At 35.7% G+C, this 19,988-nt stretch overlaps 1 protein-coding gene across 4 annotated transcripts in view; it reads right to left on the bottom strand.

The window, feature by feature from the left end:
• Positions 1-19,988, bottom strand: part of LRRC28 (leucine rich repeat containing 28) — a 235,992-nt gene that overhangs the window by 18,247 nt on the left and 197,757 nt on the right. For all 4 annotated transcript variants that reach the window (XM_074234188.1, XM_074234189.1, XM_074234190.1 and 1 more), the window contains one exon: positions 643-818. In XM_074234188.1, the coding sequence (XP_074090289.1) occupies positions 643-818 (176 nt within the window). The remainder of the gene's footprint in view (positions 1-642; positions 819-19,988) is intronic.

The following is a 19,988-nucleotide window of genomic DNA, read 5'->3' as shown; positions in this document are numbered from 1 at the left end:
ATTTCCTGAAAGAATCCTGAGTATCAATCCTACAAGTGCTCTAAAATCCATACAGTGTCAAATGTTTTCCAAAGTATGAATTCTTTCAGATGAACATGAGAATCTCATGTACATGCTTTAGAACTAGAAAAGTCATAGGTCAGTTTTTCAACAATGACTTTCAGTTGGGGAAGAACTAAAACATCTCAGTTGTCAAGCTGTTCTGAAATAGCCAATGACTCAATATTTTTTTTCTTTATGAATACAGGATTACCACTTAGAAACAAGCTGCAGAACTAGAAGTAAGCATTGTTGGGAGACACATTCAATTTTGCCATAAGGATATGCTCTTTTCAATTACTTTTATAACTTAAAATTTTTTTTTCCACTTGAACTTAGTTAACAGCCCAAGTCTTTCATTTGGACTAAATTCAAATATTTTTCAGTTTCCTTTGCATTTAAACCAGTCAAAATTTTACTTCTTATTATTGTCTTCTATAAATGAAGATGACATTTATACTATTTCTATCTGTAGCTGTAATTAGGGTTGAAAGGATCATCAGAAGGCTTATAGTCTTTTCCACATTATGCATTAAAATATAAATTTAAACAAAAACTTCCTCCCCCTTCATGTAAGAAAAAGTTTTTAAAAATCCAATATACCTTTTATTAACTTGTAGTAGGTGTTATACAGACTTCTCATGGCTAATTCTTGCAGAGGCAGGACATGATCTGTTTCTGTCCCTATTGACTTAACCTCCGCTGGGAGGAAAACAGTTAATTGCCCTGATGAGAATGAAAGCAGCTTCACCTCTGAAACCTGAATGGGAGAACCACAGCTGCAGAGAAACAGACATTCACAAAGCTGTTACCATTCATTTTTAAAATGTTAATAAAAATGCAATAAACAAAATATATTTAAAATTAATGAGCTTTGCTTTGAGTGGATAATTTTTCAAAATGAACAAATGCTAAACTGATTTTCTTAATAAAAAACTGAAAATGAAAATATAAATTCATCAGGTAATGGTTGGCTAGATAAATAACAATTCTAAAAGATGTCTGGACAGTTCCAAAAAATTGCAAATATTAGATTTAATTTTAGACAAGATTAAGAGGATCTAGACATTTTGTTTTATTCATTCAATTTTCTTCCTTTCAATACACTGCTCCTCAACCAAAATTTCATCCTCTTGATGAAAAAGGAAAAAAAAGAGGGGTAAAAATGAATAAAATTATGGTTTCAGTATCTTGTCTTACTATTAAACACCTTGGGAAAAACCTGGATTTACAAGAAAAGTGAATTTTAATAGCATTGGATATCTCCACTGGTTTTCTGGAAATCCTTTAGAAAAAAATAATCACTGGCACAAATAAAAATGATTTCTATTCTTTACTTGTTGCCCCTAATTTAGAAATTGTAAAGTTAGTGTCCAATTTTATTATTATTGCCAACTGTTTAGGATTATAAGAGTAGACAAAACACTACATACTTTTCCATTTTCAAAAGTTCTGTTGATCTTCTGTTTTAATACATTATGAGTTTTTTCCTGATATGCCTTAGGTCTTACAGAACATTACCTTGTAATAACAGAAAACAGTGAATTATAGTGGCTAAGTTTGACAGCATATGTATGACTTGAAGTTCCCTACCCCTATACTGAGAAGTGGGAAGGGTTTTATCATTTCTTCCCCGGGACACAGACAGGCCATTGTATGCAATGTGAATTTTCAGATGTCTTTTAGTATTTTTTATGTTCTTTTTCCTTAGACAAATATTGTGTGCTAATAATTTCTTGGCTCTGTACAAAACATAAAATTAGATAAAAATCTTCCCTTAGACAGAAGTAGGTACTGGAAGAAAGAACATATTACACAATTAAGCAGAAGACTTGGGTCCCAGGCCCAGTTCTGAATCTATGAGTATATAACCTCAGACAACATTTTTTTAAAAATTTATTTTAGGCAATGGGGTTTATTGGGTAACTTGCCCAAGGTCACACAGCTAAGCAATTATTAAGTGTCAAATCTGTTTGAACCCAGGTCCCTTCTGACTCCAGGCCCTGTGCTCTATCCACTGTGCCACCTAGCTGCCTCACTTCAGACAACTTTTTTAAAGACTTTGGATTTTAGTTCTTCAAAAGGAAGCTAGCCTGGAGGATTTATAAAGTACCATCAAGTTACATAATACTATTATTTTAAGAATTTTCTGTAGGGAAAATTTGATAAGACTTAGAAAAGCCATCCTTACTCTTTAAGTAGTGTTTTCTTTTGCCACTTTAACAAGTATTCGAATACCTACCATGGGAAAGATACAATGCTAATAAACCTTTTGGTATATATAGAGAGATGTATAGTCCCTGGACTCAAGATTATAATCCAGAAGAGATAAGACAATGCCTATTGGAAGTAATTATTTAAATTTATGAACAAGCATTATTAAGCATCTACTAAGAGTCAGGTACTAGGAAAACCATTTAGGCTAGAGTCATTCACATAGGGAAGAAGTATAATGGTATGACCTAACATGAGCAATCAATATTTAGCCAGTTCTTTAGGTCTATCTTTATTTATGCTGAATGTTTTGTAGTAATAGTCATATTATATGTCTGTATCTTGGTAGATGCTCAAATATTTTATACATTCGGTTGTTATTTTGATTTCTTTTTTAACTGCTATTTTGCTAATAATATACAATTATATATATATATATGCTGATAATTTGTGTTTTTTCTTAATTTTGCAACTTGATTGAAACTGTTGTTTCAATTATTTTTAGTTGAATCTTTAGAGTTTCCTAGATAGACCAAGAATTCTTGAGGTTCAACAAGCCCCAGCAGAGAATGAATAGATTTCTGGTGGTCTGTGAACTTAAATGGAAAAAAAATCTTTATTTTCACCAAATTCTTTTTATTTAAATTTATTTTTATTAAAGATATTTCAGTTTTACAACTTTCCCCCTAATCTTGCTTCCCTCCCCCCACCCACCCACGGAAAGCACTGTCAGCCTTTACTGTTTCCAGGTTCTACCTTGATCCAAATTGGGTGTGATGAGAGAGAACTCATATCCTTAAAGAAGAGAAGAGAAGTCTAAGAGGTAACAAGATCAGAAAATAAGATATCTGTTTTTTTTTCCAAATTAAAGGGAATAGTCCTTGAACTTTGTTCAAACTCCACAGCTCATTATCTGGATACAGATGGCACTCTCCTTTGCAGATAGCCCAAAATTGTTCCCAATTGTTGCACTGATGGAATGAGCGAGTCCTTCAAGGTTGATCATCACTCCCATGTTGCTCTTAGGGTCTACAGTGTTTTTCTGGTTCTGCTCATCTTACTCAGCATCAGTTCGTGCAAATCCCTCCAGGCTTCCCTGAAATCCCATCCCTCCTGGTTTCTAATAGAACAATAGTGTTCCAGGACATACATATGCCACAGTTTGCTAAGCCATTCCCCAATTAAAGGACATTTACTTGATTTCCAATTCTTTGCCACCACAAATAGGGCTGCTATAAATATTTTTGTACAAGTAATGTTTTCACCCTGTTTCATCATCTCTTCAGGGTATAGACCCAGTAGTGATATTGCTGGGTATGCACAAAGGGTATGCACATTTTTGTTGCCCTTTGAGCATAGTTCCAAATAGCTCTCCAGAAGGGTTGGTTGAGTTCACAGCTCCACCAACAGTGTAATAGTGTCCCAGATTTCCCACAACCCTTCCAACAATGATCATTATCCTTCCTGGTCATATTGGCCAATCTGAGAGGTGTGAGGTGGTACCTCAGAGAAGCTTTAATTTGCATTTCTCTAATAATTAATGATTTAGCACATTTTTTCATATATAGATTGCTTTGATCTCCTCATCTGTAAATTGCCTTTGCATATCCTTTGACCATTTGTCAATTGGGGAATGGCTTTTTGTTTTAAAAATATGTCTCAGTTCTCTGTATATTTTAGAAATGAGTCCTTTATCAGAATTATTGGTTGTAAAGATTGTTTCCCAATTTACTACATTTCTTTTGATCTTGGTTACATTGGTTTTATCTGTGCAAAAGCGTTTTAATTTAATGTAATTGAAATCATCTAATTTGTTTTTGGTGATGTTCTCCAACTCTTCCTTAGTCATAAGCTGCTCCCCTTTCCATAGATCTGACAGGCAAACTAGTCCTTGATCTTCTAATTTGCTTATAGTATTGTTTTTTTATGTCTAAGTCCTGTAACCATTTGGATCTTATCTTGGTAAAGGGTGTGAGGTATTTGTCTAATCTAAGTTTCTTCCATACTAACTTCTAATTATCCCAGGAGTTTTTATCAAAGAGAGAGTTTATATCCCAATGGCTGGACTCTTTGGGTTTATCAAACAGCAGATTACTATAATCACCTCCTGCTTTTACACTTTCTCTATTCCACTTGTCCACCACTCTATTTCTTAGAGAATACCAAACAGTTTTGATGACTGATGCTTTATAATATAATTTTAGATTAGGTAGGGCTAAGCCACCTTCTTTTGCACTTTTTTTCATTAAGCTCCTGGCAATTCTTGAATTTTATTTCTCCATATGAATTTACTTACAATTTTTCCTAACTCATTAAAGTAATTTTTTGGAATTTGGATTGGTAGGGCACTAAACAGATAGTTTAGTTTTGGTAGAATTGTCATTTTTATTATATTAGCTCTACCTATCCATGAGCAGTTGATATTTGCCCAGTTATTTAAATCTGATTTAACTTGTGTGAGAAATGTTTTAAAATTGTTTTCCAAAAGATTCTGAGTCTGTCTTGGAAAATAAACTCCCAAGTATTTTATATTGTCGGAGGTTACTTTGAATGGGATTTCTCTTTCTAGCTCTTCCTGCAGTATCTTGCTAGACATATATAGAAAAGTTGAGGATTTATGAGGGTTTATTTTATATCCTGCAACTTTGCTAAAATTGCTAATTGTTTCCAGTAGTTTTTTGGATGATTTCTTGGCATTCTCTAGGTAGACCATCATGTCATCTGCAAAGAGTGAGAGTTTTCTCTCTTTGTTCCCAATTCTAATTCCTTCAATTACTTTTTCTTCTCTAATTGCTGATGCTAACATTTCTAATATAATATTGAATAGTAGTGGTGATAATGAGCACCCTTGTTTCACCCCTGATCTTACTGGGAATGCCTCTAGCCTCTCCCCATTGAATATAATGCTTGTTGATGGTTTCAGATAGATACTGCTAATTATCTTAAGGAACAGTCCATTTATTCCTACACTCTCTAGTGTTTTTAATAGGAATGGATGCTGTATATTGTCAAAAGCTTTTTCAGCATCTATTGATATGATCATATGGTTTCTGATAGGTTTGTTGTTGATATAATTGAGTATACTAATAGTTTTCCTAATATTGAACCACCCCTGCATTCTTGGAATAAATCCTACTTGATCATAATGTATTATCCTAGTGATGACTTGTTGTAGTCGTTTTGCTAAGATTTTATTTAGGATTTTTGCATCTATATTCATCAGGGAAATAGGTCTATAATTTTCTTTCTCTGTTTTAACTCTTCCTGGTTTAGGTAACAACACCATATTGGTTTCATAGAAAGAATTAGGCAGAGTTCGATCTTTCCCTATTTTTCCAAAGAGTTTATATAGGATTGGAACCAATTGTTCCTTAAATGTTTGGTAGAATTCACTTGTGAATCCATCAGGCCCTGGAGATTTTTTTTTTAGGGAGTTCAATAATGGCTTGTTGAATATCTTTTTCTGAGATAGGATTGTTTAGATATTTAATCTCTTCTTCATTTAATCCGGGCAACTTATATTTTTGTAAATATTCATCCATTTCATTTAGATGATCAAATTTATTGGCATAGAGTTGGGCAAAATAATTTTGAATTACTACTTTAATTTCCTCCTCATTGGTGGTGAGTTCACCTTTTTCACTAATGATACTAGCAATTTGGCTTTCTTCTTTCTTTTTTTTAATCAAATTGACAAGAGGTTTATCAATTTTATTGGTTTTTTTAAATACCAACTTTGGTTTCATTTATTAATTCAATAGTTTTTTGTTTTTGATTTTGTTAATTTCTCCTTTAATTTTTAGAATTTCTAATTTGGTATTTAATTGGGGATTTTTGATTTGTTCTTTCTCTAATTTTTTTAGTTGCATGTTTAGTTCATTGATTTCCTCTTTCTCCAATTTATTCATGTAAGCATTTAGAGCTGTAATATATCCCCTGAGAGTTGCTTTGAATGAATCCCATAGGTTTTGGTATGTTGTTTCATTATTAACATTATCTAGGATAAAATGATTAATTCTTTCTATAATTTGTTTTTTTGGTCCACTCATTTTTTTAAAATGAGGTTATTCAGTTTCCAATTTGTTCTGGGTCTGTGTCTCCTTGGCCCAGTATTGCATATGACTTTTACTGCATTGTGATCTGAGAAAGATGTATTCACTATTTCTGCCTTTCTGCAGTTGATCATTAGGTTTTTATGTCCTACCTAGTACATGGTTAATTTTTGTATAAGTTCCATGTACTGCAGAGAAAAGGGTATATTCCTTTCTATCCCCATTCAGTTTCCTCCATAAGTCTACCATATCTAATTTTTCTAACAATCTATTTACCTCAACTTCTTTCTTGTTTATTTTATGATTCGATTTATCTAGATCTGATAGGGGGAGGTTGAGGTCTCCCACTAGTAGAGTTTTGCTGTCTATGTCTTCCTATAGTTCTTTCAGCTTCTCCTCTAAGAATTTGGGTGCTGTCCCACTGGGTGCATATATATTCAATATTCAAATGACTTTATTGTCTATGGTAACTTTTAGGAGGATAAAGTTTCCTTCCTTATCTCTTTTAATGCTATCTATTTTTGCTGCTGCTTTGTCAGGGATAAGGATTGCTACCCCTGCTTTTTTTACTTCAGTTGAAGCAAAATATATTTTGCTCCAACCTTTTACCTTTACTCTATGTGTATCTCTCTGTTTCAAATGAGTTTCTCGTAAGCAGCATATTGTAGGATTCTGGTTTTCAATCCACTCTGCTATTCACTTACTTTTTAAGGGAGAGTTCATCCCATTCACATTCAAGGTTATGATTACTAATTCTTTAATGCCCTCCATGCTATCTTCCCTCTGTTTGTATTTTCCCCCTTTCTCCCCCCTTTATCCATATTCTCCATAATTTTGTTTCTGAATACCACCCCTCAGTGTGTTTGCCCTCCTATATCACACCCTCCCCTTTCTTTCCCTTTTCCCCTTCCCTTCCTTTTATTTCCCCTTTCCCCCCCCACCTTCCCTTTCTCCATCCCCTCTCCCCTTTTCCCCTTTTAACACTTGAAAGGTTAGATGTTTTATAAGTAACTGAGTATGTGTAAGTTGACTTTAAGCCAAGTCTGATGGGAAGATTCAGGTGTTTCTCATCTGCTCCCTTCTTCCCCTCTAATACCATAGGTTTTTTTGTACCTCTTAGTATAATGAGATTTACCCCATTCAATCCCCTCCCTCCTCCTGTCTCTTTCCTGTTCCCCTTTTTAAGGAGGTAGTGTTTTTTAGATCATTTTATCTAAGTCATAGAAAATTCTGAGTGTCCCTTCTAGTTCAGTATATTCTATCGAATAGAGTCAAAGTTCCTGAGAGTTATTAGCTTCTTTTTCCCAAGTGGGGTTAAAGTCAGTTACATCTCTTTAGATAGCAGTCTCATGGATAGGTCATGAATGTCCATCATTTCTGGCTAGGCATATTCTCTCTGTTAGAGTTACAATTCTCAAGATTTATGAGAATCTTTTTTCCCCCATGCTGGGACACAGCCAGTTTCAACTTAATTGGACTGCATTTTTTTTCTTTTAACTTTTCATGTGTCTCTTGAACCTCCTGTTTGATGTCCAAATTTTCTGTTCAGCTCTGGTCTTTTCATCAGAAGTTTTTGGAATTCTTCTATTTCATTAAATGTGCACCTTTTTCCCTGGAAGGGAAGGCTCAGCTTTGCAGAAAAGTAGATTCTTGGCTGCATTCCAAGCTCCCTTGGTCTTCGAAATATCTCATTCCAGGCCCTTCGATCCCTTAATGTTGATGCAGCCAGGTCCTGTGTGATCCTTACTGTGGCTCCTTGATATTTAAATTGTTTCTTTCTGGCTGCTTGCAGGATTTTCTCTCTTATATGATAGTTCTGGAGTTTGGCTACAACATTCCTTGGTGTTTTCATTTTAGGATCTTTTTCTGGTGGGAATCAATGTACTCTTTCAATAACTACTTTGCCCTCTGATTCCATGATGTCAGGGTAGTTTTCCATCACTAGATCCTGTAATATTAAGTCCAGGCTTTTTTTCTCTTCAATGTTTTCAGGAAGTTCTATAATTTTCAGGTTGCCCCTCCTTGATCTATTCTCGAGGTTAGTGGTTTTGTTGATGAGGTATTTTATATTTGCTTCTATTTTTTTGATTTTGTTTAAGTGACTTGCTGTCTCATGGAGTCATTAGTTTTTGTAGACTCCATTATATTTTGGGGGAGGAGTTTTCTTCATTAACCTTTTGCAACTTCTTTTCCAATTCGTCAATTCTACTTTTGACCATTTGACCAATTCAGGTTTTGAGAGAATTAATTTCTTTTTGCATTTGCCCATTTGAGGATCTGAGAGAATTATTCTCATTTTGTATTTGTCCAATTGAGGATCTTAGAGATTTATTCTGATTTTGTATTGGTCCAATTGATGATGTGAGAGATTTATTCTCCTTTTGTATTTGTCCAGTTGTACTTTCTAAGGTTTTGTTTTCTTGTTGCAAGGTATTAATTGTCTCTCCCAAATTTTTAAGCTCCTTCCTTATTTCTTCAAGGAAGTCTTTCTGTGCTGAAGACCAGATTGTATTCTCCTCAGAGGTTCCAGGTGTCTCTGAGTTAGGGTCTTTCCCTTCCAAGAATTTTCCTATGGATCCACCTTTCCGCTGACCCTTCTTCATTTTGCTAAGACTTGAGTTGGGGAGGGGCTGGTTCACAGGGGCTTGGGATCACTAAAGGCTTTACTCACTGAGTGCAGTTTCTCTGGATGGCCAGTAGGAGGTGTTGGTTGCTTTCTCTGGAGTGTCTGTGACCTTGATTGAGGCCTTCTCCCTTTGAAGGGAGGAGTTGGAGCTATTGAATTCTTTTGCCTTCAATCAATGGTGGGCTTTACCCTGGCTTGAGGTCATTCCTAAACTGGGCTGGTTCTTCTGCTCACACACCTGGGCCTGAGGCAGAATTGGTTTGCATTTGTTTGTTAGGGAGGTGGTTTGAGTTGTAATGGGACTCAGAGTTCCTCAGACCAGAGGAGCCCAGGGATGGTGTTCACATCTCTCCTGCACGAGAATTCTCCCCCCAGCCCTGTCTACAAGCTCCAGGGGGACAGCACCAACACCAGCACCTCTGCTCCCCAGTTGACTCAATCCCCTGCCGTCTAGCCCCACCACTGATCCAGCAGGTCCGGCTCTTGGGCCCTCAGAGTCCAGGCTCCAATTCAGCTGTTTATCTGGTTAATCTGGTTGATCTGGGGCTGATCCTCCCTCTGAGCTCAGACTCACTGGCCAGAATTCAGCCAAAGCTGCTGCAGGAGACAAATCCTGAGGTTGATGTTCTTTCTGGGTTTTGTGGGTTGGATTTCTTTTAAGAGGTTTGTTTCATGTGATAGATGGGGAAGAGATCAGGAGACTTTAGAACTGTGCCTGTGTTCTCTCCGCCATCTTGGCCGGAAGTCTATTTTCACCAACTTCTAACAGAAATCTACCATTTTTTTCAATAATGGGTACAGAGAACAAACTACAGTAATATTAGTAATACCTATGTTAGTGACAATGGATAGAAATGCAAATATTTTTATATCACATTACAATTGTTGAAGATATTTTGAAATATTGCTTATGCCAACCATTATTTCAAAAGAGGAGCATATCTATATGAAAACAAGAGGCATATTCAAGGCCCAGATTCTGAGTGTGCACTCCTTGGTCAACCTGTAACATAACTTGGTGTCTTTTAATAATAGCTAATGTTGATAAGCTTATTTTTTTTAATATTTTGAAATTTTTCTTTTTTGATTTTCATTTTTATTACTAAAATAGTCTTGTTTTAAGAATAAACCTAATCCCCCCATCCCCACAAAAATAAAAACTTTACTATAAATAAAGTAAAAGAAAGAGAAAAAAATATGATTCAGTCTGTGTTCAGATACCATCAGCTCTGTCTCTGGGCTGGAACACATTCTTTATCATAAATCTATCAGAGGCAGCTAGGTGGCGCAGTGGATAGTGCACTAGCACTGGAGTCAGGAGGACCTGAATTGAAATCTGGCCCCAGACACTCAATAATTACCTAGCTGTGTGATCATGGGCAAGTCACTTAACTCCACTGCCCTGCAAATAAATAAATAAATAAATAAATAAATAAATAAATTAGTCTATCCGAGAAGTTACTTCCATATTTTTCCACAGATGGTGCTGCTGATTATAATTCCCTATTTCCATTCATCCCCAATCCCATTTATGATATTTTCTCTCTCCTTTCACTCTGGCCCACTTCAAAAGTGTGCTATAAGGCAGCCAAGTGGCATAGGGGACAGAGAACTGGCCCTGGGCTAGGAGGCCCCAAGTCCACATCCCTCCCAGAGACCTAGCAACCATCTAGCCATAGTCCTGGACATGCCACCTACCACCTTGCAAAAAGTAAAAAAAAAAATGTGTTGTATCTAACTACTCTTTCCCATGATCTACCCTCTCCTCTATCACCTACATCCCCACTCCCCTTCCCTGTCCCCTTTCTCTCTCTTTTTCTTCTAGATTTATATACCCTATTGTGTATATATGTTGTTTCCTCTGAGTCATTTCTGATGAGAATGAAAGCTCCCTCATTCCCTCTCACCTCCCCCTTCCACACCATTGCAAAAGCTTTTTCTTGACTTTTTTTTACATGAAATATCTTAGCCCATTCTACCTCTTCTTTCCCTTTCTCCCAGTACATTCCCTTTTCACCCACTGACTCCATTTTTACAATATATTATACCTTCAAATTAGCTCCCTCCTGTGCCTTGTCTAAATATGCTCCTTCTAATTGTTCTATTAAATGAGAAGATTCCTATGAAGATTATCAGTATCATCTTCCCATGCAGTTCAACATCATTAAATCCCTCATAATTTACTCTTCTCGTCTATCCTCTCTATGCTTCACCTGAGTCTTGTACTTGGAGATCAAACTTTCTGTTCAGCTCTGGCCATTTCAATAGGAACATTTTAAATTCCCCTATTTCACTGAATGTCCATCTTTTCCCCTGGAAGAGGATGTTCAGTTTTGCTGGGTACATTTATATGATTCTTTATGGTTTACAAAACAGCTCATATAGATTCTCTCATTGAAACTTCACAATATTAGGAGTCTGAAGTTCTCACTGATTTTTTAATGATGTAGAATTTGACCTGTCCATGTCTGTCCATCCTTTAGATCTCATTCATAGCCTATCAAAAATTTGCTAAATGAAATTCACCCAAAACACTGGGGGTTGTTCTTGATAGCTCCTAATGTGACAAGGGTGACAGTGGTACACCAACTGTTTATCCATCATGCTTATTCTCAGCACCTGAACAGCCTATCTTCCTCTTCCGAGCAAATTGTTGACATTTCAAAGTCTACATCATTTCTTTGGAAGTAGGTGTATACCAAATCTCACTGTCATATAGTAACCCTGGTAGAATCTTGGTATTGAAAAGATGGATTTTTGATTTTATGGGAACCTTGGGATCGGTAAAGACTTGCAATTTCTTGAAAGCAGATCTGTCAGTCCACATTCCTTCTATAAGTCTGGTAGTCAATCAGTTAAAAAAAGATAGCATTTATTTAGCACTTATAACTTGCCAAGCAGCAGTGTGTTTAACAGCTGGAGAAGTAAAAACAATCCCTAGTGTCAACTTCCATTCTAATGGGAGAAATAACAATCAATAGATAGATAAAACATATAAAGAAAGTAGATGCCAGGTAACTTGAAAGGGGAATGATTTAAGGGCACTTGGAAGGGCTTCTTGCAGAAGGGGAGTTTTGAGCAGAGCCTCGAAGAAAACTAGGGAGATTAGATGGCAGAAATAAGGAAGCAGAACATCCCAGGAAGAGGGGACAGCTAGGACAAAAGTGTGGAATAGGGAGAGGATGTGTCACGTGCCAGGAAAAGCAAGTAAGCTATTGTACCTACATTATTGTTGTGTAAAAATAAAGGGAAGAGATTGGGTTATGAAGAACTTTAACTTAGCAATAAAAGATTTTATATTTGATCCTTGAAGATATTAGGAAACTGAATGGGGGAGAGAAGGAAAATTTGTGCTTTATAAAAATCAGTTTGATAGATGAGTGGAGGCTAAATTGGCTTTGGGAAAGACTTCAGGCAAGGAGACCAATTAGAAAGTTATTTAATAGTCTAGTGAGAAACAATGAGCTTCCTGAACTAGGGTGTACCTGTGTGAGTAAACTCATTCTCTTGGCTGAGAACCTTATCTCATACTTTTCTAAATTTCTCATACCTTCCCCAAATCCTACCTTGGCTGCTTCTTCCAAACTTTTAGCCAAGAACTCTTCATCATAGTTCATTGAGAAAATTGAAGTCATTCACTGAGACCTCTCTCTCTCTCTCCTTTTTCTTCCTTCTCATCTCACATCACACAGATACCTCCTCCTCTACTATTTCCTTTATCCTTGTCTCACTCGAGACACTATATTTATTTTTTTTCATTTTTAAAGATTTTATTTGAATTTTGAGTTTTACAATGTTTCTCCCAATCTTACTCGCCCCCCCCATGGAAAGCAATCTGTCAGTCTTTATTTTGTTTCCATATTGTACATTGATCCAAATTGAGTGTGATGAGAGAGAAATCACATCCTTAAGGAAGAAACAAAAGGTATAAGAGATAACAAGATCAGACAATAAGATATCTGTTTTTTTTTTAATTAAAGGGAATAGTTCTTGAAATTTGTTCAAACTCTGCAGCTCTTTATCTGGATGCAGATGTTATTCTCCATTGCAGACAGTCCAAAATTGTCCCTGGTTGTTGTACTGATGGAACAAGCAAGTCCATCAAGGTTGAACATCACCCCCATGTTGCTCTTAGGGTGTACAGAGTTTTTCTGGTTCTGCTTATCTCACTCAGCATCAGTTCATGCAAATCCCTCCAGGCTTCCCTGAATTCCTATCCCTCCTGGTTTCTAATAGAACAATAGTGTTCCATGACATACATATACCACAGTTTGCTAAGCCATTCCCCAATTGAAGGACATTTACTTGATTTCCAATTCTTTGCCACCACAAACAGGGTTGCTATGAACATTTTTGTACAAGTGATGTTTTTACCCTTTTTCATCATCTCTTCAGGGTACAGACCCAGTAGTGGTATTGCTGCGTCAAAGGGTATACTCATTTTTGTTGCCCTTTGGGTGCAGTTCCAAATTTCTCTCCAGAAAGGTTGGATGAGTTCACAGCTCCACCAACAATGTAATAGTGTCCCAGATTTCCTGCAACCCTTCCAACAATGATTATTATTCTTTCTGGTCACATTGGCCAGTCTGAGAGGTATGAGGTGGTACCTCAGAGAAGCTTTGATTTGCATTTCTATAATAATTAATGTTTTAGAGCAATTTTTAATATGGCTATGAATTGCTTTGATCTCATCTGTAAATTGCCTTTGCATATCCTTTGACCATTTGTCAATTGGGGAATGGCTTTTTCTTTTAAAAATATGACTCAGTTCTCTGTATATTTTAAAAATGAGTCCTTTGTCAGAAATCATTGTTGTAAAGATTGTTTCCCAATTTACTACATTTCTTTTGATCTTGTTTACAGTGATTTTATCTGTGCAAAAGCTTTTTAATTTAACGTAATTGAAATCATCTAGTTTGTTTCTGGTGATGTCGAGACGCTATATTTACAATAACTTTTCTTCCCCTCTTTTCTATGAGATTATTCTTGCTGTTAACCCTAATCATTCTCTAATCTTTAATCTTTTATCTTCTGGCTCTTTCTTTGTTGGCTACCAACATGCCCTTGCCTTCTCAATTCATGAAAAAAACAACAAAAACTAAAACTTTATTTAATCCAACTATTACAGTTGGCTGTGTTCCAAGCTGTGGCTCTACCCTTTCTTAGATAACCTTCTTTCGAAGGCATTATGTGTTTCCAGTTTCTCTCTTCTCAGTTGTTTCTAAATTCTTCATAATCCTTGCCTAGATTACTGGAAGGTTTCTCCTGGGTCATTCATTCCACTGTGGTCTCTCACCCTTTTGGCCCTCCCACAATTCTACACTAGTTGCCTTGCCCCTGGGTGGTATGCCTCCCTGATTACATACCACTGCCTGCTGTCCTGGGAAAATTCCACATTGAGACCAAATCTCTACATGGGGAGAAGACTCAGCACCACTGCTCTCTCCGCTAGCAAACTGCCTCACCAACATACCCACTTGCCCAGGGAGGATGATAAGCAACCAGAACTCATTTCACAGTCACTGATATTCCCCTCATCCAACTTCATTTGATTCAGCTATTCCCAATAATTATCTTGGCTAATTTCAAGAAGGCCAGTCTCTCTCTCTCTCTCTCTCTCTCTCTCTCTCTCTCTCTCTCTCTCTCTCTCTCTCTCTTATCTAATGGCTTCTTCCTCAGTTCTCATTCTTCTTGACTGATCTGCAGTTTCTGACACTGTCAATCATCCTCTTCTTAATACTCTACTTTTCTTTAGGCTTTGTTTCCCCAGTTCTTTCTTGGTTCTCTCCTTCATTTCTGACCCCTAAGGCTTTATTGTTGAACTTTTATCCAAGTCATGTCCCCAAAATATGAGTGGCTCCCAAGGGTCTGTCTGAGTGCTTTTCTCCCTCTTTACTACTTTGATGATCTCATCAGCTCCCATGTAGTCAGTTATCTCTTTGCAGATGATTCTCAGATCTGTTTGTTCAGCCCTAACCTCTAGGCTTGTATATTCAATTAATGAACTTCTCAAACTCAACATATCCTAAACTGAAGTCATTATCTTTTTCTTCCTAACCTTTCTCACTTCCAAACTCCCCTATTACCCAATGAGGGTATTGTCCTCTTCCCACTCACCTAGGCTCACAATTTAAGGTGTCATCCTTGACTCCTCACTCTCTATATCTAATCATTTGCAAGCCTTGTGGCTTCTACCTAACAACATCTCTCATATAAATTTCCATCTCCCTTCTGACACTGCCACCACCAGGTGAAGGGCCTCATCACATCATGCCTAGACTTTTGCAATAGCCTACTGGTAGATCTTTGCCCCAAGTTTTTTCTGAGTCCAGTCTATTTCTATTCAGTTGTCAAACTGACTTTCCTAAAGTGCAAGTCTGACCAATTTCCTTTCCTCCTCCTTCCTCCCATTTAATAAACTCATGTGGTTCTCTCTTAACTTCACAATCAAATGTAAGACTTTTTGTTTGGCTTTTAAGGTCCCACATTTCCAATCGTTTTACATCGTGTACTCCACAATCTAGTGATACTGACCTCCTTAACTCTTCACACATGAAATTGCCATCAGCCTACTCTATGCATTCTTATTACCTGGAACTCTCTACCTCATGCTTCTTTTTACTTCCCTTGCTTCCTTCAAGTTTTGCCTCTTCAAATAGGATTTCCTAGTTCTCCTTAATCTTAATGCTCTCCTTTTTAAAATATATTTCTATCTTGTTTATATCTTGTTTGTCCATAGTTGTTTGCATTTTGTCTCCCTGATTAGACTATGAGCTCCCTGAGCACAGGACCTTTTTCCTTTTCTTTGTATCCCCAGAACTTATCACAGAACTTAAGACATCAAATAAGGTGCTTAATAAATGCTCCTTGCTTGCCTTTAGATATATGGTAAATTGCATATATTGCCCATTTTTTCAATGTTGATTTGTTTTGTTGATTTTTTCCTTCCTCTTTCTCTCTTTTTAAAAAAAGAACACATAAGGAATTCCTCTCTGGTGGGAGTTAAGGAAAGCATACATAGAGAAATTTAGACAATGTAAAAATAAAAGATACCAATAATTATTTTTTTAAAAGACAACACAGAGAGGCACGTACCATGTGTTCTTGAGAATGTCTGGCATGTTCCTAGCTATTTTGACAAATGGCCCAAAACATTCCAGTTTACAGAATATCAATAGAATTCTGCTAATTAATCATTTAACAAATATTTATCAAGAGCTTACCATATATAAGGCACTGTGCGAAGTATTAGGGATAAAATGCTAACAAAAGTACATATATGTGTGTGTGTGTACATATATACATATATAAAATGCATATACAAAGTATTCTATTTTTCCTCATGAATTTAGAGAAGAGGAAATAGGTGAATCTTATGCATTGTCACCCTGATAGTCTGTTCTCATTGGTACTTCTTCCTTTTTTATAGGTAAGTCAACATGTGTTCTAGAGGCCTCTGGTGTTTCTCTGATTTTTGTTCACTGTTTTGGAAAGTTTCCTTACTTATTTTTGTTTTTTTTTCTTTCAAGCTTCTTGCTATTCTGGATTTCTGAGGTTGCTAGAATCTGAACTGCAGAGATAAGAGACATTACAGTACTTGATGTAAGTATGTTTTCCTATCCTCATAAAAACTAAATGTAAAATAAATGACAAAAACTGAATCTTTTCATTGGAAAAATTCAAGGAAACAGGAGCATAGTGCTGTTCAGATTAAATAATGGCTAACAGAAATGATTTTGGCCTCAGTCAAACACAGATCTGTTTATTGCTACCATTAGGATTGAAGTATTTTGGACATGAAACGCCATCTGCTCCACATATTCTTTCCAGTTTTTGGATCTACTTTAGAGCTGCCTCCTTGCCTTTTGATTATTTTCTTTTATCATATGCCTATTTAGTAATCTTTTATTCCTAAAACTGTAATGTTTTAAATCAAAATGGTGCCTATGTTGCCACAATACATGCCTTTGTGAGCCAGTGTTTCCTACTTTTGTTTTCCTTTTTTCAATGGCTCCTATCATACATTTAGGAGAAATTTAAGATGCATATAATACAATCCACATTTCTTTTTCAGAACCTTGTTGGCTTTTGCCACTTCCTCAGAAAACTTGAAGACATTTGTTCCCTTCTGACAGATCTTATTTTTCCCCAAAGGATCATCTTCATGAAGACAACAACAGGGTACTTGTATCTCTCAAACATTTAACTGACTTTATGGTCTCTATAGATTATAAGTCTATTTGATTGAGATGAAAGTCATTTTTACAAATATCTCAGCATTTTAGTATTTTTCCTTGTTATTCAAGGGGATCCATTGGGTTAAAAATGGACCTACACACATATGTGCGTGTATATGTATATATATATATATATACACACACATATAAAATATATATATTTACTGCCCCAAGAACTTATTTTTATGATTTAAAAATTTAGGGGACAGCTAGGTGGCTCAGTGGATAGAGCACCAGCCCTGGAGTTAGGAGGACCTGAGTTTAAATCTGGCCTCAGACACTTAATAATTACCTAGCTATGTGACCTTGGGCAAGTCATTTAACCCCATTGCCTTGCAAAAACAAAAACAAAATACCACCCCCCCCAATTTATTGAGCATCTATTGTCTATTCAACCATATATGTAATATGAAGTCTGCCTGAAAGGAACTTAATATCTAGTTGAAAAACCAGACCTAGACACATAAAATGAGTTAAACAATAAAAGATCTGTCTAGTATAAATCATAATGCTGAAATATAGATCTAAAGTATCCACAGAAGTCTATGAAAAACTTGGGACTTGGGATGAGCCTTGAAGGGGAATGAAGGGTAGAAGGAATAAGATAGGGGAATATTCAAAGACATAACTAGGAGTTTTTGTACCTTGACATTAAAACATATCTCAGATATGAAACAGAGTAACTCAGAAGGTAACCTGGGTAAAGGAAGGTAATGGATAAGTCACAGAATGAAACAGATTCCTGTGGGTTAAGACTCCTGGATTCAGCAATGCCAGGTTGATCCCTCCTAAATGAGCCAGCTGGTAATTATTGCAACTAATTATTCTTGATAAGTAGGTGCTAAAGTCAATTGTCCCTAGTACTACTACTTAAAGCAACTTAGTTATATTATTCTAAGAGGCTGCAAAAATACTATTTTGGGGGCTTTACTCCAGTATAATCATAGAGCTAAAGCAGGGCTGATACCTGATACTTTTTTACATTAATTCAAATTATTTAGTTGGATGTATTTCTTTGGTCTTCCCTGACAACAGTATCTTTATGAAAATAAACATAGCTTAGAGGTTTAACATACTCAGCATAGATAAACACTGCCCTAACTTGTCAGAATAATACTTGATAGATTGATAGTAACTTGTTTATCCCTGGTTAAATTCTTAATATTTCCCCTGTTTCATACATTTGTATTAAAATTTTGATAAATGCTTTACTGTTCCAGAGGTGCACTAGATCTAAAGGACTGATCCATTTTTGAATGTTGTAATTTTTCACTTGACATTTATCCTCAAGACAATCTACAAGTTACTTCCTTGCTACTCTAAAAATTTAAGTATTCTGTGAAGCTTTTTCTAAGGTAATGAGCCTAAGCTTATCTAAATTCTCAGGGATATTTTGGACATCATTTTCTTAGTAGTTTATCCTATGTCTCTTTTTTACACAATCAAAGTAATATAAATGCACTGAAATATAGTTCATTGGAAGATACAAGGTCTTCTTTTACTTAAAATTTTAACTGCTAGAGGCTGTCTGTGCTTTAAATAATTTATCCAGATATTTTCTGAAAAGATATATTGTTGCAATTTTAAATCAATAAATGAAAATAAAATGTGAATTTAATTCTTATTCCAATTTAGTAACTTCTATAGTATGGCCAAAACTGATCTTAAGTAATAAATAGAAAAAATTTATTAAATGAAAATAAAATCTCTAATCCTTCAAGCAGTTTCTAGAATTTCTTTTTGTCAAGCTAATCTGATTGAAAAATGCATACCTTTAAGGTAACTATATGTAAAATTTTCTTGATGTTTCTGTTTTCAACCATTCATTTCATCTATTTAGGAATCTCCCAAAGAGGAACTTTCTCCACAAATCTTTCTCTGTAATTTATTGTCTTGGAGAGCTGACTGGGACCTTGACAGTTTAAGTAACAGTCATAGAGTCAATGATTTGTCAGAGGTGAACTTGATGGGGAGATTGGCTTTCTCTCTACTATGCCACACTTTCTTCTTCAGTCATATTTCATATTTTTTTTTAAGTTCCTAATTTGCTCTCCCTATTCCCTGTCCAGAGAAGCCAAGAAAAACAAGGTACATTGCAAATATATATATATATATATATATATATATATATATATATATATATATATATATATAGTCAGGCAAATTCCCACATTAATCATGTTGTCCAGAAAGAAAAAGAAAAGAAATGATCAATCTGTATTCTTGAATTCATCCCTTCTTTATCTGTAGGAAGGAGAGTAAGTTATTATACCATGAATCCTTTGCAAATGTAGTTGTTCACTGTGTTAATCAGTGTTACTAAGTCAGTGTTGATTATCTTTATGATGTTGTTATTGTACAAATTGATCTGGTTCTGCTCACTTTATTTTGTATCAATTCATACAATTTTTTTCAGTTTTTCCTTAAAGTATCCACATCATCACTTCTTACAGCCATTGCATACATATGCTACAACTTGTTCAGTTATTTCTCAAATGAGGGACATCCCCTTAGCTTCCAGTTCTTTGGTACCACAAAAAAGCTATTTTAAATATTTTTGTTACATATAGGGGTTCTTTTCCTCATTCTTTGATCTCTGGGGTATAAACAGAGTGGTATATTATTGGGTCACAGGGTATGCACAATTTAATATCTTTTGGGGCAGATTTCCAATTTACTTTCCAGAATGGCTGGAACAGTTCATAGTTCTACAAATGGTGCATTGTAGTACCAGTGTTGTCACTGTCATTTTTCTTTTTTGTTTGAAGAGATTTTAAACATTTTATTCTCACAAAACATACAAGTCATAGAGATAAAGAA

The sequence above is a fragment of the Macrotis lagotis genome, chromosome 4, assembly GCF_037893015.1.
Source record: "Macrotis lagotis isolate mMagLag1 chromosome 4, bilby.v1.9.chrom.fasta, whole genome shotgun sequence".
Classification (NCBI taxonomy): Eukaryota; Metazoa; Chordata; class Mammalia; order Peramelemorphia; family Peramelidae; genus Macrotis; species Macrotis lagotis.
The sequence above is the reverse complement of the archived record's forward strand: the minus strand, read 5'-3'. Positions and strand labels throughout refer to the sequence as shown.